Genomic DNA, 26,687 nt, shown 5'->3' on the forward strand with positions numbered 1-26,687 from the left:
AAGTTTTATTCTCTCAGACCATGCTCTGGTCACGGTAACGCTGGGTAGACCTGTGCTGTGGATCGAGGAGTCCTCATGGTGGAGCGGCTGGAAGCTAAACGAAAGCCTCATTGAGGACGAACAACTCTGCACAAAGAAAAGGACCTCCTTGAGGGCAAAACAGGAGGTGCGCTCATGAACGTGGTAACCTGGGAGGAGCTGAAAGACCACGTCAAGCTCAAAGCGTTCCGGCACAACCGGGAAAACGCGGCGCGCGAAAGGGCGGATAAGCGCCGCTTGACGAAAACCGTAGAAAGTTCTTATCGCGGAGGAAAACCGCTCCCCGGGACTCTTCACTCAAGGTATCCGCGATTGCAAGGGCAGAATTCTGGAGCTCCTCGAGAAGGAGTACCGCGGCACCATGGTCCGAAGCAGAACGCTGTTCCTCGAGAGAGATGAAGAACCCAGCAAAATATTCAAGCCGAAGGAACGCCAACACTCTTTCCGCAATAAGGTCGAGAAGCTCCAAGTAGCTCCAACCCGGCAAAAAGAATTTGAAGACGCGTTTCTGCAGGCCTACACCGACCTGTTAACGAGAGTGGAAGACGACGGCGTTCTCCAAACGACTGGAGTGGCGCTGCCCAAGATATCCACAAAGGTCCGAGAACAAATGAACCGAAAAATAACGGCATCAGAGGTCAAGGAGGCCATCAAGGCAGTAGCTCCGCGCAAGACGCCAGGAGTGGACGGGCTCGGGAGCCAGTTCTAGAAGACGTTCTCAGCCCAGCTGTGTGCTATCCTGCGAGACGTGTACGCCGACGCACTGAAGCGATGACTGCTGCCGCCATTCATGCGACAAGCGGTAACGGTGCTCATCCAGAAAAAAAAAAAAAAAAAAACTCGATGGGAATCTTGAAGGTCGACCATTTCCGGCCCATCAGTCTGCTATCAAGCGACTATAAAATCCTATCCAAGATTCTGGCAAAGCGGCTGGAATGGGGTTTACGTGACGTCGTCGGGGAGCACCTGGCCTACGGCATCAAGGGACAGACCATCAGCACTACCCTGCACGCGATGCGAATCGTGTGCGAGGCAGCGCAGGAGTTCAAGCGTCCAGTGGCAGATCTGAGCAAGCCTTCGACCGGGTTCGCCATTCGTTCCTCTTCGGACTCATGGAGGAGTGTGGGATCGGAGCGGCTGCTACGGTATGTGCAGCTGTGCTACCGTGACAGCACGATGCGGCTCGTGGTAAACGGCATCAAGACGGCTCCCATCGCAGTTACCCGATCCGTGCGACAGGGCTGTCCGATGTCGCCTCTCTGTTCGCATTGTAGCTGGAACCGTTGTGAAGGGCCATTATCGGTGAAGCGAGCTTTCGTGGGCTGTTCCTGACGTCGGGTACGCTTAAAGTGCTCGTTCACGCGGACGACGTCACAGTGTTGTGCTCGCCAAGTACGCAAGTGCGCGCTGTAACCCAACACATCACAGACTTTTGCAGTGTCTCGGGTGCGGTGATGAACACAGACAAAATCTGTCGGCGCCTGGCTTGGAGACTGGGATTTGAGACCGGAGCAGTTTCTCGGTGCCACCTGGACGACGAGTGTGTCGAACTATCTAGGGTTCAGCTTGACCGCAGAGCAACTGAGTGGCCGATGTGGTTGTTTGGACATTAATCGCCTCAGAACCAAGGTGCTTGACTGGCATGCCAGGGAACTCTTTTTGTTCAATCGCGCATTTATTTGCCACTCTGTTTTTTTTCCCGACCGTTTGGTACGCCGCACAAGTGTTGCCGTGCCCCCAAAGTGACGTGGCGAAGGTTCATCGATTGTTTGCAACGTTTATGTGGGACTCGTGCTTTGAACGCATGAGCCGTGACAACCCATTTGTAAGCCAGAAGAAAGGAGGCTTGGGTCTTGTAAACGTAGAACTTAAGCTGAAAGTACAGCGCTTCCTCTTTTTTCGGGATCAAGGCAATCCCCTCGGGATTTCTGCGTTTAAAGAGCTAGGAGGAAGCTTTTTAGGGCCGTGGCTCGAGGGAGACACTGGGGACTTCCGGGCACGTGTTCTGAAATTCTATCGGGAAATAGCAGAGGCGAAGGAATTTTTCCGTGCTCGCTTTTTCGACGGGTACTTGCAGAAAGTAAAAAAAAGGCTGTTTACTGGGACACAGTTGATTTGCTCACACTGCCCCCACTTTATCGCAGCTTCACGGGAAGTGCGGATAAATCGGATGTATTTCGTCGCTTACGTAGATACCCTGTCAGAACGGCTCTGAATAATTATTTTCTACGCTTCCAATTCGAAATGCTGCCGGTCAAGACGTGGCTGGTGAAAAAAAAGCTTCTTTGACCCTTCGGTCAAACAATTGTACGTTGTGTCTGTTGCCCGAAACACTTCAGCATGGGTTTTTTATTGTATGAATGCGGAGATTTTTGGGGCAAACCTTCGAGCAGTGCTGAAGATAAATCTTTTCGTAGAGTGGAAGAGCGCGAAGTTTCTGCTTTTCGGCGACAGTGCGCAGAGCAGGGCATGGGAGCTGCTGGCCCTCCTCGGTCTATATGCGCTGTGGCGGTCGAGGACGGATCACTTGGAGGTCCGAGAGGGATCCAAGCCCGTGTAGCAGCACTTTTGCGACGGCTTTCAGTACGTGAGCAGCCTTCTTGAGGGGACGGAGCAACAAGGGCTTGAGTGTTGGTTGCTATCTGGAGCGCGTTTGCATAACCGCGCTCTGAAGGCTCAGTGGTAAATAAGAATTAGCGGGCAACTGCGCGAGTCGCTGGGGTGCATGTGACGCTACAGAGAATTGATCGAGCGTGTTACATTTTGATTCTGTGTGTGAATCGCGGTCTTCGCCCGTCAAACAGTGCTCACTGACATGAGAAGTGTCTGGCAACCAATGTGATCATTTATAAACTTTGTAAATACACATACTTTTAATAAAAAGTTGAAAAACAGGTGATTGATGGCCGAGTGGGCTAACGCACACCAGCTCGGAGTACGTGAAGCGAAAGCTCGCGCTGCAGAACCCAGGATCCTGGGTTCGATCACCACCCCTGCCCGTTTCGATCTGGATGAGCATTGTACCGGCGTGCGGTCGTGTATCACTACTCCGTCTTGCACGTTAAAGACCCCAGTCTAGCGGTTGTACTGCACTGGTTAAATTTCTCATCTATAGCTGGGAGGCTGTTGCAACTAATGTTGGATAAACCTCTGTTGGTGCTAGACGAACAGGGATTAGAAGCAGAAAAGAAAGAAGTCTGCTAAGAGGCCTCGGCACGTGGGTACGAAGGAAAACGGGGAAAGAAAAAGAAGAACGACGACGAACGAACGTGAGTGACTGAAACGTGAACGATTGAACGTTTTGGCCTTGCAAGCTTGAAAAATGTCGATGTATTATTCTCAGCGGTGTAGATAGTAAAGTGTTGCTCGTTGTGTGAAAATGGAGCGATTACTGTGACGACCCGCAGCGACCGCAACGAAAATTTGGTGCCGAAACCCGGGAGTGACATCGCTGCGGATACTTCGAAGCTGGAACGTGAGTGACTCTTCACGTACAATGGAAGTCCTCAAGAAAAAGCGCAAGGCCATCCGGTCACAGGTAACTCGACTGGTGAACGACGCGGAAGGGTTGCTAAGGGCCCCAGGACCGAACGTAGCTGAGCTAGAGATGCTCATCGAGCGTCTGTCACTAGCTCAGGGCCAACTTAACAACGTCGACTCTATCGAACCGCTTGTTTCGGAACAAGACGGGGATGCGGAATTCGCACAAGTCATTGAGTACGCAGACAAGATCGTCGTATACTTAACCAAGCTGAAGAGCCAGTTAAGGTGCTCGACGGGAGCGGGGCATTCCGCCATTGCCAGTCAGTTGAACGAAAACGGATACAGACTGGCAGCATCAACAAGGAAGGTCAGACTTCCAAAGCTGGAACTGATCAAGTTCAACGGACATCTGAAAAACTGGCGGCCTTTCTGGAACCAGTTTGATGCCGCAATCCACCGGAACCCTGATTTGACACCGTGCGACAAGTTTAACTAATTAAAGGCGGCACTAACAGGGGGTGGAGCGGCAGCCATTGATGGACTTCAGCCCACAGCACAGTGCTACGCGGACGCCATCGATCTCCTACAGCGGCGGTTCGGGAATCAAGAAGCGCTAATCCAGGATCACATGGAAAGCCTCATGGACATACAACGTGTTCCACCTCAGCGCAACGTCAGAATCCTGCGGCGATTGTATGATAGCCTTCAAGCTCGCATCAGGGGTCTCAAGGCACTGGGCGTGAGCGAAGAATCCTACTGCTCAATGCTTTACCCAGTGCTCCTTCGAGCGCTCTCGAGAGAAATGACCATCGAATACCACCGAACGACGCTGCAGTGGGAAGCCGAGAGCGCCACCGCCAGTAGATCTGTATCAGCGTCACAAACAAGTTCAGAACCTACCACAGATCGCACACATCTGAGAGCACTTCGGACTCTCCTCGAGTTTCTGCACATCGAGGTGGAGAGCCAGGAAAAGGCATCTAAAGAACGGCCAGAGGACGTTGGTTGTAAATCTACACCCCATTTCACCAAGCGCGAGGCGCAGAAGAAGTCTACAAATCCCGGCATGCCACGAACCTCTACTGCTACGGCTCTGTATGGTGTTGTGGAAGGCCTCAAATGTTTCTTCTGCAAGTCAAAAAAGCATGGAACACCCGACTGCAACTCAAGGATAACGGTAGCTGAAAAGAAGCGCAGGCTACAATACGCCCAGAGATGCTTCCGGTGCACGAAAGTCGGGCACATGGCAAAGATGTGTCGTAGTACACCCGGCTGCATCAGCTGCCGAGGAAGACATACATCAAGCATGTGCGACCCAGATTATACTCCGAGACGATCTGCCGACGGATTGAACGCACAGCAAAAAAAAAAAAAAGACGAAGCACCAGTTACCCTGCATGTAAACGAGGAAAACAAGCCGACAGTACTCTTACAAACGGTTACTGCGTGGGTGGAAGGCAAAAACAGGAAAACGCGAGCTCGGATTCTCTTTGACAGTGGTAGCCAGCGCTGCTTCATCACGGAAGAGCTATCGAGGAGTCTCGGTTGCAAACTGCTCGGGACCGAGATCCTGACTGTAGGAGTGTTCGGAGGCAAGAATAAGGAACGAACGTACCGCAGAGTTCAAGTGATTCTGCGCAACCAACACAGTGGCAAGAAATACATGATCGACGCCCTCGAGACACATTCCATCTCCGAGCAAGAACTCCCTAGCCCTGAGAAGGACGTTATTGGAAAAATGGAAGAACTCGGGCCTTACTTCGGGTGACGACCTGAACGGACTGGACTGTAACGGTGTAGCGATACTACTGGGGTCGGAACATTACTGGGAATGTATAACAGGAAGGATCCAACGACAGAGCAACAGCCTCGCCGCAGTGGAAAGCGCCTTTGGCTGGGCAATACATGGATTCACACAGTTGAATTCCGATACTGTCAGCTGTTCCCAGGTGATAGTGCTCATATCTGCTGTAGACGAACAAGAGCCATCCATCTTGAGGAGATTCTGGGAGCTTGAAAGTGTGGGAGTACTCGAAGAGGCGGACCAAGATCAGTCAAATAATGACATCACGCGACGCTTTGAAGCATGCATCACCAAGACGAAGGGAAGGTACGAGGTTGGCCTCCCTTGGAAAACAGACGTGCACCTAGAATGCAACCGAGATGTGGCATGGAAGCGCCTCGAAAGTCTACGAAGGAAGCTAAGCAAAAACCCAGACCTCATGCGAAGGTATGACCAGGCTATCCGGCTGTACGCAGATAACGGGATGGCCGAGAAGGTTGAACACATAAACGGTTCCGATGGACGTGTTTATTATATGCCTCACCAAGCTGCTCTACGAGAGGGTAGCAGCACGACAAAAATGAGGATCGTGTTCGACGCCTCTTCGCACGGACCGAATTCCAGATCATTGAACGACAACCTTGAAGGCGGTCCGAACCTGAATCCGGACCTGGTGGCCCTACTCCTGAGGTTTAGGCAACATCGGGTAGCACTAATTGCAGACGTCGAGAAGGCCTTCCTTCAGATCGGTGTACACGAGCAGGACCGCGACGCCTTGCGGTTTCTCTGGTATAAAGAACCGCCTCACCCAGACCAACCTACCCCAGAAGTCGAGGTCTGGCGTATGACAAGAGTAACCTTCGGTACCACGTGCAGTCCTTTCCTATTGGGAGCAACCCTACAGCACCATTACTAAGTTATGGAAAGCGAGTTCCCACAAACAGCAGAAAAACTGAAAAAATCAGTATATGTGGACGACCTCTTGACCGATACAGAAAGTGAGGAGGCGGCCCAGAAGTTCTACACCGAGGCCACCAAAATATTCGGGGCAGCTGGGATGAAGCTTCATAAGACAACAGCGCGGTCCTAAAGAAAATGCTGGAGGACAACGTATCCGGAGAGAGAGCCCTTGGACAGCTGACGGGAGTGGTGAAAGTGCTGGGTATAACCTGGGAGTCGAACGAAGACAAACTGTCTTTTACAACAGAACAGGTGGTCGAGTTTACAAGCCAACGCAGAAACACCAAGCGATTCGTGCTCCAGACCACGGCGCGACTCTACGACCCACTCGGTTTCCTCTCTCCTTTCGTGGCCCAAGCCAAGATTTTGTTTCAAGAGATCCGGAAGCGGAACCTGCATTGGGATGATGGACTGCCGGGTGAACTGATGGGAGACTGGGAGAGCTGGTGCGACGAGCTCACCAAACTGGGTCAGATCAGCGTGCCCAGGTACTACGACAGCGAACTGAGCGACATAATCATACACAGATCGTTGCATGTGTTCTCGGACGCCAGCTCTTCCGCCTACGGATCGATTATTTTTCTGTGTTCAACTGACGACAGCGGAACGAAGAAAACGACAATATTGCTCGCTAAGTGCCGCGTCGCACCCCTGAAGGAAATTTCCTTGGCGAGACTGGAGCTCATGGCATGCTTGATCGGATCGAGACTACTGAAGTACGTCAAGACATGCCTCGAAATCCAGGTGGACGAAGTTCACTTTTGGACGGACTCGATGATCACTTTGCACTGGATAAGAGGAGAGGCCTCCAGATGGAAAACGTTTGTCAAAAAACCGAGTACTGGAGATGCAAGGAAACTCAGGGGACGCAAAGTGGCACCACTGCCCGGGTAAGGAAAATCCCGCAGATTTGATGACCCGAGGGCTGAAAGCTGATCGACTGCTTTCTGCTTCACTCTGGTGGACCGGACTAACTTGGTTTCAGCTTCCAGCAACCGAATGGCCCGAAAAAACTGTTGGGGTGCTTTCCCACGACAAGCTCGAGGAGAAAGCTTCGAAAGCTGTAGTCACTTTAGTACCCGCAGGCACGTCCGTGGAGTTCATGGACATCTCGAGATTCAGTTCGGCTGCGAGACTACACCGAACAACAGCCTGGGTGCTTTGGTTTGTCCCCATAACCTTCGATCACCAATCAAAAATACTGGATCGCTGAGCGCTGAGGAGATCCAAGCAGCACAAACCGCTTGGATAAAGAAGGCACAAAGCTCGAAGTTTGCCTCCAAGATTAGTTGTGCCGCTGGAAAAAAAGCAGCGCCGCCTGGTTCAGCCTTGCGAAATTTCCAAACATTCGTCGACCAAGAGGGAGTGCTTCGGATCAGAGGCCGTATACGATCAGCAAACCTGACTCGTGATGAACGTGAACCCACCGTGCCGCCCAAGGAGCACCGGTATTCTACCTTGCTGACCATCGAAGCTCACCGACAGATGATGCACGGGGGGCCACGAGACACTCTCATGCAGCTTCGCGAGAGATACTGGATCATCCGCGGAACACAATTGGTGAAGAAGGTAGTGCATGCTTGCGTTACCTGCCAGAGGTTCAGTGCCACTCCTGCCAGTGCTCCAACGGGACCTTTGCCGGGTACAAGAACCACGCAGGCTGATCCCTTTGCGGTGGTCGGCATAGACTTTGCGGGGCCGATATACGTGTGAGAAAATGAACTCACGCATAAGTCATACATCGCCTTGTTTACCTGTGCCGTCACGCGCGCGGTGCACTTGGAGCTCGTGCCGGACGTTTCGACAAAAAGCTTTTTGCTTGCGTTCCGAAGGTTTGTGTCGCGAAGAGGTTTGTGTCGTATCGTGTACTCGGACAATGCGCTGTCCTTCAAAAGGGCGTCCAAAGACTTGGCCGAACTCTGGAAGACGCTCCGACACCCAGAGGTAATAGACCACTTCGCCAACGCGAATATTGAGTGGCGCTATAATGTTGAGCGGGCGCCATCGGTGAAAGTTGGCCTCAGGAAAGTGATCGGTAAGAAATGTTTGGACTCGGAAGAATTACATACTGTTCTGTGCGAGATTGAAGCCGTAGTAAATTCACGGCCTCTCCCATTTGTCTACAATGAGATCGACGAGGACGAGTCGCTCACTCCTGCAAGCTTCCTCACGGGACGAAGGCTGACGGCACTTCCGGTGGCGGAGAAAAAGGACTTCACTTCTTCTCCTGAGGTGCTCCGCCAGCTTTGGAGACGCAGAAAGGAGGTTCTAAACAGATTTTGGGAGACGTAGCGATCGGAGTATCTGAGAGAGCTCCGATCCGCCTATGAAAGAAAGCAACGGAAATCCACACCCACTAAGGTTGGACAGCTTGTCCTGCTTAAGGAGCAGCTTCCACGTTTGCTGTGGAAGATGGGCCGGATTGAAGAAGTGTTTTTAAACCGGGATGGAAAGATTCGTTCATGTGCCGTGCGTTTAAACAGGGGATTGCTGCTGAAACGACCGTTACAATTGCTTTATCCAATAGAACTAACTGAAATTTAGAATGGGTCCGAACCCATTCGGTGGGAAGTGTGTTGCAACTAATGTTGGATAAACCTCTGTTGGTGCTAGACGAACAGGGAGTAGAAGCAGAAAAGAAAGAAGTCTGCTAAGAGGCCTCGGCACGTGGGTACGAAGGAGAACGGGGAAAGAAAAAGAAGAACGACGACGTGAAACGTGAACGATTGAACGTTTTGGCCTTGCAAGTTTGAAGAATGCCGATGTATTATTCTCAGCGGTGTAAATAGTAAAGTGTTGCTCGATGTGTGAATATAGAACGATTACTGTGACGACCCGCAGCGACTGCAACAGAGACTCCTCGCTCATTGATGCAGACCAATTTCTAGGCTGTATAAACATACACACAACCCAATTTCTTTTTCTCCAGCGGGCAGGTCGGCAGCAGCACGGCTACAATGCCTTACAAGTTGTTGGTTCTCTCTGTACAGGCATGTCTTGATGTTAACGTATGCTATCGTTATCATTGGGACGACCGTTTCTTACTACTGATGCCATGCCCACACTTTGTGCAGCTTTATGTTCATTCATGTGTTTTTTTCGTTTCGAAAATTGCTCTGTTTCGATGACACATAGACGTAGTCATTTCCTAGTTCCATAAGTGCGGAGTAGTTGGCTTAGTTTACACGAATGTTACCTCTGAAGTAGCTTAATTCTAGATCACAAAGCTTCAAGACAGGCCAAACAAGTATGAGTTCCATTGACAAAATAAAGCAAAACCAAAATGATATCAACGAAAAAGTAACCAATATTGGAGAGCGGCTTGGAACGGTTGAAAACAAGGCAGACGCTATAGAGAACGAAATACGAGCACTAAGGCAAGAAAACGGAAACCAGAGGAAAACAAATACCGCACTACGTTCTCGGCTCGATGAAATGGGAGGCCAATGAAGGCGAAATAACGTGCTTTTCTACGGGAATCCTGACGGTGCAGCCGAGACCTGGACGCAAGCAGAAGAAATTAATAAAAAAGTTATCAGACTATTTCGATCGGGAATGTGCCAACTTCTCTGGCAACTTAACTCACCGTCTTTTGTCGTCGAGCTTGCTCGTAGGCTGGGGCAGTTTTAGGCCAAGAAGTGCAGACCCATTCATTGTTAAGTTGTCAATTTTAAAACAAAAGACCAAGTGCTGCAACTGAGGGCTAAGCTTAAATCATTTAACATCGGTGTTGGCGAGGAATTTTTCTTTGCGACACGTTTAACGCAGGAATTTAATCGAATTTGAAAAATCGCATGGTTCCACATGCTAGCTTAACTTTAACGAATTGTTCCTAAACGATAAGTGTTACATTTACGATCATGAACTGAGCCAAGTCTCGGAACTGGCTCGCCAGCATGCCTACCGTTTTCCTGTACATCGCACTTGGATATCCGAGAGTAGAACTGTTTCAGATTAGCAGTCAGCGAGGGGTAGTGGTCATCGCGATATTTTATTTATGACCTACTGTAATCCTCACCGGCCTACAGAAGAGTGCCAGCGAGCGCCTTGCAGTACAGCCCGCGGCCTCTGCATTTTGTCACAATATGACTTCGCGGTGCTACACAAAGGTCGTTTTGTTTCCTAGGGTATCTGCGTATCAATCGAAGGCGCACAAGGCGCGGCGGCGTCGTCTGGTCCTTCCTGACCTGCTACCTTTGCGGGCATTGCGGCATCTCTTCAGGCTCGTCAGCCTCGTCAATCAGTGGGCGCGTGACAGATCCAAATCGTAACTAGAAGCGCCGGCTGGCAGCACAGTGCCTAATTATGGGTGATCCGAGATCGCGCACTACTTCTATGGTGGCCCCTCTTGAAATAACCTTCGTGTGGATCATTATTCAAAATGCAAGGTTCATTCTAGGATGCTCTTATCGTTCACCTTAATGTGCCGTCGACTTCGTCGATAAACTACATGATGTGTTATAACACGTTTTACTAATAAGCCGCTACTGCTATTGGGTGATTTTAAGTATCATACGACTGTTTGGGACTCGGGTTGTTTCTATCCTGATCTTCTGTCACTTGAGTGTACGAACTTTTCGAGCAGAGTTTCCGATTTGTCTCTTTAGTTGACACAGCAAAACAAATAGCAGCTTCTGCATATAATATTTTGGATCATATTTTATCTACTATGCCTAGTCTCATTAGTACATTTACTTTTCTTCCTGTTCTTAATTGGATTTTTATTTGACCTTTCCTTTGAGCTTCGCTAGAAATCGAAAAAAAAAAAGTAATTCGCTGCTATAGTTGAGCCAACTATGATGCTATTAATCTGGATTTATGTACTTTTTGATACATTTGTTTAGATTTTTAGATAAATATTTTTTAAACTTCTTCAAGCTCTCCCTCGAGCAAAATGGAGTCCTTTGTAAAAAAAATAATAAAAAATAAATAAGCTCGCTTACTTAAAGCTACTACATACTCTTGAAAATTTGTATTGTAAATTTTGATTCAATATTTTCCAGTAGAGTTCTGAGACTTTCTAACAAGAATAAGCGTTTATTCAAAGCCGTGAAAGGTACTGTCTCTCCAGTTCACTTGTAGAAGTATGCCACTGCTGCTGAATGTTATAAAATAAATGAAATTTCTAATGCCAAACTTCACTTCTTTAATCAATCACTGCCATCTATGCTACAAAATAATCCTCGGCAATTTTGAAATGTTACGTCCACCCTCGATAGGTCATCCATTATTTGACTTCAAACAAGATTGACGAATCCCTGGGTGCTTCCATTTTTAATGAAGCGTTTGTTGCATTTTTTAATCCATACAGTAACACCACTTCGGCTTATCATGTTAACACTTTTTCACTCTTGAACCATGTTTTTGGTGACCCCAACGGTTTTTTTAGAAGTTTTAAATAATCTTTAACTATCTTCAGTCACTGGTAAAAACGAAATCAATTAAAATTTCCTTCAATTGACAATTCAATACTCTTCTCTCATGCTTGCGATTCTATGCCAACCGTCAATCGACGCCGCTGTTCTACGATATGACTGGAAAATTGGAAAAGTAATTCTTCTTGACAGAGCTGGTGATAAACAGTCCCGTAATAATTACAGGCCCATCTCATCAACTATCATTCCTCGTAAAGTCTTCGAACACATCATCTACCACAACTCATTGACTTCTTTGAATCCAACTCATTTTGTTTAATCTGAACATTGATTTAGAAATAAGTTTTCTTGTGAAACACAACTACTTAGCATTAGTAACTACTTTCGTGTTGCTCTCGATTAGGAATTGAAGATGAACCAAATTTGTTTTAATTTGCAAAAGCATTAAGCAGGGTATCCCAAAAGCTTCTGTATAAACTAAGTTGAACATTGCCCCTAATGTGTTTAATTGGATCCTAGCATTTTAAACAGACCGTTCAGAATTTGTAAATTGTAATGGCATTAACTCTACTCTAACATCTGCTTCTTTCGGCGTACCTCAAAAGTTCGTTTTAGGTGCTTTGCTTTTTCTCATTTATATTAACGACCTTCCCAGCATTCTCTCCTCCCCAATCAAATTATTTGCTGACGACAGTGCTATCTGTCGAAAAATCTATAATGACTCTGACTCCAATCAATTACAGTATGCTTTTGATTCTAGTTTTAAATGGTGCGAGATTTTGTCAATGGAACTAAACATTAACAAGTGTAAACGAATGCGCATAACCCGCAAGGTTATTTTTACTTCTACTTATAACCTTAATTACACAACACTAGAGCTCGTCAACGTTTTATAAGGATCCAGGAGCGCACCTAAATTCCGATATTTCCAGGAATTGACATATTAATTATTTGACCAATAACGCTAACTGCATGCTTGGTTATCTTAACAGTAATTTTTCTTTGGCCCCTTCATCGTTAAAACTATTTATAAACATTAGTGCGGTAAAAGCTTGAGTTTGTCGTCTCCATTTGGGGTCCCGGCAGCGCCTACCTTATTCACTTGCTTGAGTTCATACAGAAGAGATCTGCGCATTTCATTCTGACTTTTACAATATTCCAAGATTTTCAGACATTGCGTCCTTAATCCATTTGACAGCGACAACGGTAATAACCCACATGAAATATTTCTTTGTGAGACACGGTCCTACGGAAGTAGGCTTCAGCGATGATGGTTCAAAGTTTCTCAACTTAGAAGTCTCGGAATTTCAGAAGTTCGTTGAAGGTTGGGGCTTCCAACACAAGACATCTAGTCCACGATACCCTCAAAGTAAGGGCTTTGTGGAAGCTGCTGCAGGAATCATAAAACAAAGTCTCAAGAAGACCGGCGAAAGCTACGTAGCATTACAAACCTACCACTCCACACCCTTGAATAACGGCTACAGCCCATCGGTATTACTTATGGAAGGAAGATTACGTACTTCGCTACCGGCAGCTGATTCCGCGCTTCAACCAAAACAAGTCGACAAAGATCAGATAAATCTCTGGGAAGAATGCAGTAGAAAGCAACAAAAATGTAACTACGACTAGCGACATGGTGCCCGCCACCTCCAATCTTTGAAGACGGGGGACAGAAGATGGATAACCGATCGGCGTGAAACTGAAATAGTACGATCCCCGGCGGATACTCCAAGATCCTACTCTGTCGACACAAAGTGGAACCTACGTGAGAATCGATTGCACCTGGAGCCGGTATCAGTAGTACACAACACGCCTGACCTCTTACCTCAAACTGCGACGGCAGTAAGAACACCAGAGCCGCCCTGTTAAAAGCCAGACTGCAACTGTGTGATGACCCGAAGTGGAAGAATGATCAAACCCCTAATCCGTCGTTTCAGCCCATAATGAAAAGGGGGATGATGTGCTATGAGCTGGGTCGTCATTAGAGGAGCGCGAGCTAGACGGCGACGTAGACGACGGCGTAGACGACGACGAATCTCGAGAAATTCCAATAAACCGAAGGACACCCGATGGAGACTCGTATATGATCGTGGACGCCTGACATCACAGCATAGGTTAGAGGATATTCTAATATCATCTCGAGATTTGAATGTGAGTGTGTTTTTAATGTAAAGTGCAACTTTCCCGTGCGATGTATATAAGAACGTTCCATCTTGTTGGCGTTTGACCGACTGATATCCAGATATATTTAAGTTGGCATTTGTGTTGTTTATAGCGCCATGTTTCAACAAGCGCTATAAAGTGGAAATCATGTTTTAGGGTATATAATAAAAAAGATCGTCAAGATGATTGCTCAAGCTTTAGATGAAGCACCGACAACTCAAAAGACGAGGGTGTGTCTGAAAAATAGGTTTGGTTCAACCAAATATACCCTCATAAAGAAATTAAAAAAATATCTAATGACACAGAAATAATTAGGAACTAGACAGAAACACTCAAGTCATCATGGGAAACGATATTGTGGATGGTTGTTTCTATTGGTTTTCCTAGCTTTAATTATACATTGGTCGGTGCACAAGTACTATTGTGGACACTGTTAGCTATAACACCGCAGCGGCGGCCGTCCCGTACCCCCAGCGCCTCATAGCAGGCGCCGTCCAAACTCCGCGCATGCGCCGTGTGGCGGACTCGCTCTTCCCGTTTGCGAGCACACCCTCGCTTTGTCGTCTGCTAGGCGCAGGGCAGGCGATGCCACAGTGCTGCTCGTCTGGTACCCTGGCCCTAGCGAACTGGTCTCAAACTCATTTTAAACCGGCGATTTTGATTGGGGAGATTGCAGAGTCATTAAGGCATTAACCCTGTCTACGTTTTTTTTTTTTTTTTGCTTTTTCTGAAACAGGATTCCGCAATGCATCTTTCACAATATGCGCTCGCAAACCAGTATGAGCGCAGCAGGTGTGATACAGAAATAGACTTATACTCCGTTTCAGCTAAAGTCCGAATGCAGCGTACGCTACAAAACGACATAGCCAATCAAATAGCGGCAAAGAAGGTGCAATGTCACGGAGTGCATCACCGGGGGACACAATAGGGTGCAAAAAGTGAGCTTTTGTCGCTTTTGTTTGGCCCTATCGTGTCGTAGCATCCGCTGCGCTTAGACCTAAAGTGAAACGGAGTATAACTGCAAGTTTGTCCCATAAAAAAAGAAAAAAAGTAGTCTACCGTGATATTACAATTAGTGGCGATGATTATCCTTAGCCAGCGGAGTCAGGGAATCAACCGTGGACACCACTTACGCGGTGGTTTGCTGAACCGTGTTCAGGGAAAATTGGCAAGCGCTGTGGCGTCGTCTGCTCCGTGCCTAGCAGACGACAAAGCGAGGGTGTGCTCGCAGGCGGGAAGAGCGAGTCCGCCACACGGCGCATGCGCGGGGTTTCGGACGGCGCCTGCTATGAGGCGCTGGGGGTACGGGATGGCCGCCGCTGCCGTGTTATAGCTAACAGTGTCCACGATAGTACATCCACTCTTTTTTCTTTTTCAGGCGTAGCGCCTCAGAGAGCAGCTTTTCGTTAAAAAAAAAAAAAAAAAAGTTGACGAGGTAGTTTATGTAGTGCAGGTTAAAATCGTCGGTTTTTAGCCGCGCTCAATCTGCTTTCCTTTGAAAGTGATTATTGACATTCCTGGAGAGGAAATTCGCTATTATGTTGTAAGCGTTTGGTTGACTTGAGGTGGGAACCTGATGGAGGGTGTAAATGTCTGTTTAAGCAATGGGACAGTTAATGCGTTTTTCAATAGAATCACTCCGAGATTTTCGCTCGGGTCGTTGGGAACACTGCGGATTCTCACGTTGTTTAGACGGGAGTACTGTTCGAGCTGAACGACCTGTTTTTGAAGGATTGTGTTGTTCGTTTCTAACAGTTGAGTGTTGTCCTTGGTCAGACTTGCGCAAGAGTGGTTTGTCGCGAACAAAAAAAAAAAAAAAAGAAAAAGAAAAAGAAGAGATGAATAGGTTTTAACCACTGTTCGGCTCCTCCGCTGTGTGGCACCCTAGCTATCGCTCCTTCGCCGCTCTGTTGTTCGTCTTTTATTTGAACATGTATGTGCCTTCTTTTGCCAGTCACTTAACTTAGCCAGTCGGGAGAGCCAGCACTATCGTACTCCAACACTCATGTAGTCTGAATGGCAAAAAACGAAAAATGTTCAGCAAATCTAGTGCCACGCTTTGCTGTACGTACATTTAACAATTGTGATGACAGATGTCACATCGCCTCACTACGTTGCATTCACTCTCTATAATGCGCAACAGACGGCGGTATGCCACGATTGGGACTTGTTACCGCCCCATTGAAGAGATTTCGACGCACTCGGTAAAACTAAAGTCACTTTAGGTGGAACGGCCATAGTGCTTTTGGGAGACCTTTCAAAGAATCATCTTCGAAAAGCAACAAGGAACTAAGCTCGGTCATTTACAGATAAACGAAAATCCTCTAATACGAACCTTCACGTTACTAACACGACCTCTCGAAAAAGTACCGAGCTATAAGCACCTAGGCGTAACATTTTCTGATGACCTATTTTGATATACTCACTACACCACTATAGTGGCTAGCGCTTGTAAATCTTTCGGATTTATTAAACGCAACCTATGCCTGTGTGAAACTAACTGCATATAAAACTTTCGTTAGATCCAAATTAGACTGCGGTAACTTTATTTGGGGGCCCAGGTTAAGCATATCTCATTGACAAACCCGAATCAGTTCAAAATAAAGCACCTCGTTTCATATCGAACGACCACTCCTGGACGTCAAGCATAACTGTACTAAAATCAAACGAAAAAAAAAAAACTAAACTTGCTCGTCTCGTAAAGTTTTAAAAAATTTACAATTCCTCTTTCTTTGTTCCTGACAATTACACTCGTCCGCTATCTCAGATCAACTTGCATGGTGTCCACAACTTGAAAGTAAATTTTCTAGTCGCGAAAACTAATACATTTTAAGATTCCATTTTCACTAGCTATCATTGACTGGAATTTTCTTCCTGAAATAATCGTAATCGAAACAAATCAAGCTAGATTCGGTGATCTTTGAAAAGCACACCTCACAAGCGTTTTTCATTAGTCATAATATGTATTTAATATCACTTTTTTTACTTTTTTACATGACCTGTAAATATGTCTCTTGTTCATCATTACTAGATCTGTTATTCGGAAACCTTCACTGTTAATTTTTGCACTAGATCCTCCCCATTCCTCTTTCGTGTAATGAATTTCAAAGAAGTGCCTCCCTAGTGAAACATCTTATAAGAACCTTTTTGGTCCAATGATCAAATAAATTCATATAAGAGCATCAAAGAACCTCATAAGAAACATATAGAAACAATATAAGATCATACAAAGTTATAAAAAACTCTTTATCAGTTCTTTTGTAACTTCTTATATAGTCTTGTATGGTTCTTAAATGTTCTTATATGATCATATTTGATCATATACGTTTATCGGACCAAGATATTTCTTATAAAATAATATTTTCCACTTGGGCTTTGAGGATTATTACACTAAGCTAGAAGGAAAGAATACACCCCCCCCCCCCTTTCCAAACCCAAAGGCAATTCACGTTTCTAAAGCCCAAGGAAGTTAATAATCCGGATTGATCAAAACATGCTTTGATACACCCATATTAACCATTTCGGCTTCATCCCGTTCTCCAAATCACGCAATGACTTGCCGATAGAAGGGACGTACGTCTTTTCCCCCTGGCATCACCTATACAATAAAACAAAAATAAATGTATCATATCAAATTGGGCTTGGTTTCTCACCTTTGTTATGAGGAACCAGGCAAACTGCCAATTATTCCACTTATTGACGTGAGCCTGGAAAGAAATCAAGACGCAATAAGCGATTGTAATGAAACAAGGAAACTGCCATCCTATCATGTTCGAGTAAATCAGAAACTAATGGCACCCATGTTGCAAATGTTAGATGCTGTCACGGCCCGGAAAGTATGGTAAAACGTTCATCCACTGCAAGAGTAATGAACGACGTATGCTTTTTACAGCGAAGCCTGTTAGGTGCTAGGATCTGAAAAAAAAAAAATGCGTCCATGGATGTTCACAAAAAGCTCCCGTTTACACGGCGCTCCTTCGCTCCGACTGGTCGTGGCATGTATGAATAAAAAGGGGGGGCAACCCGCGGGAGTCAGCCTTCCTTGGCGTTATTAGATAGTGAGGCCCAAATCCCCTGTTATCATCTACGGTCACCGACTTAGCTAAGAGTGCGCTGTGACGAGGCTGAGGGCAGAACGCGCCGATCTAACCTTCTTTTCTTTCGCTTCCGCGATGCTGATAAAGAGACTTGGGCTCAATCGGAAAAAAACTGTCCTTGAGGTGTGCCTCGAAAAATTGGGTTTAAAAATTGACCATAAGTGACCATAAAACAGTGATGACTTTTGTCACTAAAAACTAAATAAAAACAAATAAACAACGAAGACGTGTACGCGTCTTCATTGCAATCATATGTAAATCGTTAGATGTCGTATAGTTGTCGTAATGTTGTCGTAAAGATAACAGTTTCGCTGGTCCTCCATCTTCACGTGAAGTGGTTGGGCCCTAGAATGTTTTATTTATTCTCTGTTCGTTTTGATGGAACAGTGAGCTTAACACCTGTTTGATTGTAATCATTTTGGTGTCCCGTCACCATGAAAAAATTTGATTATGGAACACTGTCGTCAAAGCTTCTAGTGTGAGTGTGTGGCTTGATCTTAAGGAATATTGGCACACACGTGCCCTCGCGCAAATTAGACTCTAGGTGACACTCGCTCTAGTTAGAAGCTTTTACGGCGTCGTACACCAAATACGAAACGGAGAAAAGGCCTCTGCCATTCATTTGCCATGTGGTCAAGCACTCACGATTGCAAGCCTTGCAAAGTTAATTTCGCGTGCTTGAACACATGGGGCACCAGCCAGGAGTGTATAATTGTATAAATGCTACATCTACCTTGTTATGACTCATGAGAAGTGCTAACGAAGAACCCGGGAACAAGAGCATAACTCTGCAGAATGTTTTGTTGACACAATAGTACTCGCGCAAGAAAGGCGATTTTGACAGCCACGCGTTGGCGCCGGTGATGACTTGCTTTCTTGTGCAACGTTGTCAAGGCTAGCGCAGTTTTTTCAATGCTAGGGGGAGATCGGTAGCCAAGTGTGTTAGCCTGAAACACAAGTGAGCGAAAATCGCGTCGCATCGCGTCCCATGGCAACCGTCGCACAGGACGTCACGCCATTGGGCCTCGTCCTAGCGTCGGAGATACGCGACGCGATTCTTGCTTACATGTGTTTCACGCTTCAACGCGCCACAGCTTGGAGCGTTTGGAGCGAAAGCACGCGTTGCGAAACCCAGGAATCCTGGGTTTAATTCTCACCCCTGCCTATTCGATCTGAATGGGCATCGCACTGGCGTGCGGTCGTGTATCACTACTGCGGGATGCACGTTAAGGACACCAGGCTAGCAGTCGTACCGCGCTGGCAAAATTCCTCATCTACTGTGGGTAACGATGTTGTCCCACTGTGGCAGACTAAGCTCCTGCTGGATAAACAGGTAACGTCTAATTTTTGTTTGTTTTTAAAGTAAAACGTTTTAGGCTAGGTGTTCATGTTAAGGGAAACCACAAAAAGCGTAACCGCGAGTTAGTAGAGTTAGCTCCACTAACTCTAACACAATCAACTAACTCTAACTCTAACAAACCTCACCCTAGCGAACTCTCTGTAACTCTAACTCTAACTAACCCTTAATCTAACTAAGTCCAACTCTTACTAACTAACTCTAACTCTAACTATTTTTAACACCAACTCACCACTAACTCCACTAAATACTTGGTTTAGCGCTAGTGGTTTAGCACGGCTAGCGGTAAACGAAGAACGTTTGACGTAGCAACACAATTGCAGGGCAATTTGCGATACATTTTTCTGCAGCCCAGTAAAGGCAATACGATCTATACTTTGTAGCGTACGTGCTGTACAACGCTGTCAAAGCTACTTGCGGGAACGTGTGTCTGCGTTAAGCATGTTGTATTGCGAAACAAACGCAATACAAAGTCACGTGCTGGCGCACTAGAGGGGGGCTGCAGCACCCTAGAAATTACGCTAGCCTTCGCGTAAGTGCAGTAGTTCTCGAAGCTACAAGAGCGAACTTCGAGCTTTCGGCATCCCTGCCAAAAACGTGCACTCAAACAGTGCAATCATCGTTCAGGGTAACATGCTCGTACTTAAAACTTCAATTTGTTCATGCATAAAAAAAAACAACTAGAAAAAAAAAAAAAACTCTATACGCCTTGCACTGACGACACATGAGCGCATACCTTTTGGATAATGTCATATAAAGGTATTAACGACTGCCAGTATGATGAAATGATGCCACGTGAAAACCATGCATTGTATAATCGAAATTTTAGATGCCTGTACGACAGGAGTAATGACGCCTAGAATAGCGTGCCAGTAGGCCGGCTCCATAGCCGAGAATTGTGATAGTTGTCACCTGGCGTATGCCCGGTAGCGTGGACAGCGAGAGGGGTTGTATCATAATGTTCTCAACCGAACCAATACGAGCACTATAGTTGGGGACCCTGGCTTCTATGCCCCATCTCGCAAGTTACTCGATCCAAAAGCACATCAGCGAGAGAAGCTGTTGAGTAAGAAAAGGAATTTCTATATCACAAGCCACCGCGTTCAGACACTTGAACCGAGGGGGCAATGTGGGTGAGTTGGTTTATTGTAAAAAGGACAAAAGAGCGCGCAAGAAACGAAAACAGAAAACCAGGAGGACCTGTATATTTCCTTTTTGTTTTTTGTGCGCTGTTTTGCATTTTTTTTGTTGTGCACAATTGCTTTTCACAAGGTTACAGAGAAGTCTTGCTGCTATCCACATGAAAACGTGAGTGCACACAAAAACGAGGATGGCTCCATTCCTACTGTCCTTCATGTCTGGAGCAGACATATCAGTCTTTCTAGCCGTATCGAACGAGCATCTCAAACGGTTTTGAATCACCAATGATCCGAGAACTAGCGTATACCACGTGCACCATTCAGATCAAGTATGCACCTATTCTCTAAGATGTATTTGATATAATGACATTTGAAATACCCTGGGACACGTGCAATAACTACATAGCTAAAACTAGGTTCTGCACTTTAAAACGTTTAAAGTTTACCAATCGTAATTCATTTGGGAATTTTAAGTCTTTCAAAACCAACGAAACCATGCCAGGTGAATGGACATCTGGGTATTTATATCATTCCTCCTATGTAAAACTGTTCAAAAGACTAGATCGTCAATCCTATGGCGCCTTGAATTCGGTCGCTACTCACACAATGAGCTATTAATAGAGGCTAAACGACCGAATGCCTGGTTTCAAGTTCCAGCGTTTAAGAGCAAGCTCAGCACTAAACACATTGCGATAGCTGAGAAAAGTACTCGGCGTCACAATGCACCTTATCCGCACATCATCAGCACGGTCATAATAATCTTTTTAGCCAGCGTATTTACGTGAGTATATGACAACCTTCGGGCCTAGGGGCATTTGGTCAGCTAGTCACTACCTCCTTTACGTCAAGGATCGCGGTCGTAGCTCTTGGACTCAAGGACGCGACCCGCGCTGCTGTGGAATGAGAAATGACGTCTCAGTTGGGTAGAGGTCTCTGAGAAAAGCGCCGGCTCTCAGACTGTGTCGTCCCGCAAGGTTTCTTTTAATTATTTTTTTTGTTCGAGGTATAGGCCTACGCGCTTTTCTGGGCTTTGCCATTCGCTACTCTTTTTACCGGTTGCAATTATCGGCTCTCCGCGTGCCGTGCGGGAAGGTAATGGCGGAGTCTTTTCCCCTAGAGAGGCTCACTCCAACACGGGCAAATTTCGGTCGGTCCGATTTGGTCATTTTATATCTCTTCTGGAATGGAATTAAACGTACGAGTCTGAGGGCGTTGCTGAGGGTGGCACCTGAGCCGACGACAAAGAAGTTGGCTACGTCGGTCGAGTGGACAAGTTTCGCCTTCTTTTCGAAGTCCTCGAAGGAGTCGCCAACTTCTCTCATGATGTGCCGAGTTGGGACGTTCTCCAGTAGCCTGGCGTACTTGTGATCGATGACTGTGGCATTTCAAAAGACCACAGGTTACGCCAATGGTCGCTCTAGAGCCAATAAATAAGCAACGCTTCGGACTAACGAAAATTTCAGTCATCTTGGTGCTTCAAATTATTCATGACAGTTATAGAAAGCTTTATCTGAAATAGCATAAACGCTTTTTTGTCTTCCTTCCAGAATCGCTCAACCAGTCCGTGACAGAGCAGGCCACAATTGCCCGAGCTTCCCGACGTCATGGCCAAAGCTGAGGAAGTTTTGATTCGTAACTGTTGCTCATTTTTAGCACTAAGCACCAAAATGGCGGCACCCAAATGATAATGAAGGAATGGAGTGCCGATGCTCTGAGCATTGCTTATACAATGACTCTAGGTGATTTTAGCGAACTGCCGGGCAGCAGACACATTGCGATTATTGTGCAGAGTGACGCGCGGATTTTTGACCAAGGGTCCTTTGGCACTAGGTAAGAGCTAGACGCCGCAAAATGCATTCTTTTTCCGATTCTTTACGCAAATGTATTCCAGAGTTCACCTTTCGCAGTCGAGTCCTTTCTTAAGCCAGGGGTCTTACTGCCCATACGTCATACAAAAGAGAGTCTGCAAACACGAGTTACCCTAATATCCGTGGTTGGAATGCCGGGTGCCAAGTTTTCTCCTTGAACACGTTGCCATGCGGCATTAAAAGCACACATCTCGTGGTGACCCGCCTTTAGAAGTTGTCTGCACACTGTATTTTGTATGATGTATAAGCAGAGTGACCCCGACTTTAATATTGGACACTTTCGAGAAAGTAAAGGTGATGCAGTAATGGTAATGCGCACCATACGCGTGTGAGAAAATCTAAATCCACAAGCTGAATTGAATGCACTTGGCTTTATTATTTATGATTATATTTATTTTAATTTAACACGGGCGATTGGCCCAAACGGTAGTAAGCGAAGACAATACACACAAGTATAAACAAATACTTTTCACAAAAAAAAAAAAGAGGACTGGAGTGCCCGCATGAACTTGCACTCGCATGCTCGAATATACCCTTGCACAACAGATTCCACTGTCAAAAATGACCAAAACCATACTTGCAGAAACATCGAAAAAGCTCATAATATACACGATTCCTTATATACAAAAGTTCCTAAATATGAGAATAATAACTATCGACTGCAAAACAAAGATTTTCGGCATCATAATATCCAAGCATGCTACAGGAAGAGTTCGCAATACAGAATAGACCGATCTTACTATCCAGTTTTGTTACACCAACAATAAATCGATTGAGCTTTATTTATGCGCGTGCAACGAGCTCGCTGCGGGTCGCCGCAATCGGAGGACGGGATGGTACGAGATGTCTCGTTTTATGGTGGTGTCACGCATGCGCCGGACGCTTCGTGAGATCGGTCTATTTCAGTCAAGGGGTGTGCGGCGCTTACTGACAGTCTTGTCGTACAGGATACCGGCCGTTCCTAGCTCCATGTCCTTGCAGAGGGAGCGGATGATCTGCGTGTACGCGTCCCCCGGTGGCGTCACGTGAACGAGCAGCTGCTGCTCGAGTGGCGACAGCTTGTTCCAGCCACTGAGGGCGTAGTCGTTATGCCAGCCGTAGGTCAGGCTCAACGTGGGCAAGAGCATCCTGCGCGCCGTTTCGCGCACGGCCGTTGACAGCTTGTCGATGCTGCTGCCAGGAGTCCGCACCGCGTCGATCATCAGGTGCGGTGGCGTGCCAGAAGCAAAGATCTTGGAACACACTGTGCACACAGAAGGCCATCGCCGAAATTCGCTGCAAAGAGACTCACTCAAGGCCTCTATACTCGGGGACAACTCTCGGTCGCATTTCAGAATTGCAGATTTGAACTGCGCTGAATGTGTGCGAGCTCACGTGCACCAATAGGTTTGTCTTCATAGCCACGGAAAGTTGTCCCCAAGCATAAAACTCTCAGTTGGCAAACTTGTAGAGTTGTTTCTTTGCAGAAACTGACCGCATGTCCAAACCTCAACCATTTGCGGATTAACGCACTGCACGCAGCGGCTTTTTTTTGAATATAAAGAGGCGTCACTAAGTTACACCATGCACTGTCATTGCAAGCCCAAGTTGCACAAAGTTGGCTATAAAGGGGGGGGGGGGGCGACGTGGGTCCCACTTGGGCAACCCACGTGGGTCCCACGTCGGTTTCCCAAGTCGGGACCAAGGGGGGCCCACTTAGGCACCACCTTTGCTGACCTTGATGGACCCACAGTGGGCCTACTTGGGCAGCCCACATGGGCCTTCCTCATGGGGCCCAGAGGGAGCCTAGGCAGGCAGCCCAGATGAGCCTCCCTCCTTGGTCCTACAGAGGACCTAGGTGGGACCCACAGTGGCACCATGTGGGCGGCCCACGGGAACTTCATCACGTTTGGGGTCATTTTATAATTTCCTAAATGATTGGAGATATTTAATAATTTCCTAATTTCCCAGACAATGCGGGATTTATTATCCTTCCCCTACCATGTCGGGTATTGCAGTTCCTCCCAGATGGGCATGCCTCCATTTCCCCATGTGCCCGCTAGAAAAAAAATATCACAATTTTCCTACTTACATTAATGTGCATGGTTTGATAAATCAATAAAACGTCTTGAGCAAGACCATCGAAAATGAAAATTCCGAGTGTACTAAATGGCAAAACAAAAGCTGTGCAGATTTCCATATAATGCCTGTTGGACAGATAATCGGGTTATGTAGCCAGCTTGAGCCTGTTAGACAGCGATTTTTAGAGTATAGCAAAATTTATTGACACTGTACTGGGAGACATTGAACAGACAGGGTAACTGAGGAACAATTAAAAGGAAGAAAGAAACATGGCCACTACAAACAGGAAGGGACGAAAAAAAACTAACATAACTCAGCAAACCATACAAGGTCGCACCTTACATCTTGTCAGCAAACGAAAAAAGGGCTTTCTCCTTTACCTAACAAAAGGCACAATTCTAGTTGGGCATAACGCCCAGCTACGCCCTTTGGAGCCTATATCTATGCTAACGTGGCCCCAAACGCCGACATGGGACCCACGACGGTATTGCGTGGACAGCCCAAGTTAGGCATGCCCATGCGTTGCCCCCTTGTAGCCCTTCTCTGCGCTAACTCTGCCCCCGCATAACCCACGGGAGCATTGCACGACAGCCCAAAATGGGCATGTCCAAGCTTTACCCCCGTGTAGCTCACCTATTTGCAAACTCTGCCCCCACATTGCCAAGGTCGGGCCGGGGGAATTGCACGGGTAGCACAAGTTGGGCATGCCCCCGCAGAGTTCACCTCTGTGCTTATTCTTCCCCCGCATAGCCGAGTTGGAACACACGGGAGCATTGCAGGGGCACCCTAAATTGGGCGTACTCACGTGTTTCCTCTGAGAAGGCCACCTCTCTGTTAACTCTGAATCCGCATAACCGAGGTGTAACCCACGGAAGCATAAAACCAGCAGCCCAAGTTGGGCATGCCCACGCGTAGCCGAAGTGGGACCCAAGGGGATACTGCGTCGGAAGCCGAAATGGGCCTGCCCTCTCTTTGCCCACATCTGCGCGAACTTTGCCCTTGCGTATCGGAAGGGGGACCCACGGGGGTATTGCATGGGAAGCCTAAATTGGGCATGCCCACGTCGCACTGATGTGGGAGGCAGGGGGGGTGTTGTTGGTGCTACCCAAGTCCAGTTTGCCCACGTGATGCCCCCGTTGGCCCCACTTCATGTGCTACCTGAGAGACGCTGGTGTCACACACCAGGGGGTGTTGAACACCAGCTCTTTGTCTCTACAGACGTTTGGCAGAGTGTCTGGCTCCCCAACAGCGTCACAACCAAATGGGCGTACGGGCCTGTCTCGTGCACAGATTGCGACACACTTGGCGCCAACGCACCTTCTTTAAGTTTTAATGGTTTTCTCAGGCATCTAAAAGCCTGCCACGAACGGAACCTACCAGTGAGGTTGCGCCTGCTTAGCGGTACTAATCTGGACCGCAAATGTGAATGTCGAACCCCTGTATTCGAGTATATTCTGACAATGCCTCCATATCCCGTTCAGATCAACTGCGTGGCGTGCTGCAAATCAAACGGCTGTGATACCGTCGTCCACCACCGACAGGCTGCTTCAGTTTGACGCTTTACACTTGGAGAGTTTCATGCCTTAGTGTGAGGAGTACTTTGTCACTCTGATCGCCTGGATTTACATCGTGGGCGAAACGAAATGCCACACGGCCCTTGCGCCGGCTGGTTTGACACTTGATGCTCTTTCAGTCCGCACTTAGTTAATCGCACTTGCATTCTAGGCTTCCCCTTCACTCTTCGAGGTTTGAGGCAACACACAAAACCCCCAAAGATCCGCAGTTGACTACGTGAACCTTTCGGTTTCCCACCACAATTGAAATTTTCATTTCCCCACAACTTGTTTCAATCTCCTTTTTCCTGACCGCGTGAGTTTTTTCCCGTCATTGGAGGATAACATTTACGTGCGGGCATTTCCCCTTCCACCTCTAATCATCATAACAATAGTAACTTTTGGGCTAACACCATGGTCTCAATTGGGAAACGGAGGAAATGACGACGAAAGAACCCGCACGTACCCTGTTCGGTGGTTACCTCCTCGTCCAGCTCAACCAGGTCATAGGTGACACTGACGTCGCTGATCTTCTTCAGCGTGTCCGGGATCACCACCTTGGCGATGGCGTTTCCTTTCTCCACGACCACCACTGCCATAAGGAAGGAATGCGCGAGCGCGACGGCTTAGACTGTGCGCACCGTACACTCGATGAGCGCTCAGCAGCCACAGGTACAATTTTGACGGATAAAAGCATCGGAGCGACCGTTGCGAGTTTCATGGCGCCCGTAGATTAGCCCAGAGAAGACACATAAGGCACAAATACGCAGCCTGTAAAACCCCGGGCGTCTGTTTTTCGACTGATTAAA

The 26,687-nt window shown here is 47.2% G+C and overlaps 1 protein-coding gene across 1 annotated transcript in view; it reads right to left on the reverse strand.

Annotated features, from left to right (window-relative positions):
- Positions 1–26,477, reverse strand: part of LOC8035248 (ionotropic receptor 25a) — a 77,141-nt gene extending 50,664 nt beyond the window's left edge. The window contains exons 1-4 of the mRNA XM_042287467.1: positions 26,345–26,477; positions 23,193–23,507; positions 21,596–21,771; positions 17,457–17,510 (exon numbers count right to left, since the gene is read on the reverse strand). Of these exons, the coding sequence (XP_042143401.1) occupies positions 17,457–17,510; positions 21,596–21,771; positions 23,193–23,507; positions 26,345–26,477 (678 nt within the window). The remainder of the gene's footprint in view (positions 1–17,456; positions 17,511–21,595; positions 21,772–23,192; positions 23,508–26,344) is intronic.
- Positions 26,478–26,687: the final 210 nt, after the last annotated feature.

This window comes from Ixodes scapularis, unplaced genomic scaffold (assembly GCF_016920785.2).
Source record: "Ixodes scapularis isolate PalLabHiFi unplaced genomic scaffold, ASM1692078v2 PGA_scaffold9__187_contigs__length_104089568, whole genome shotgun sequence".
Lineage (NCBI taxonomy): Eukaryota > Metazoa > Arthropoda > Arachnida > Ixodida > Ixodidae > Ixodes > Ixodes scapularis.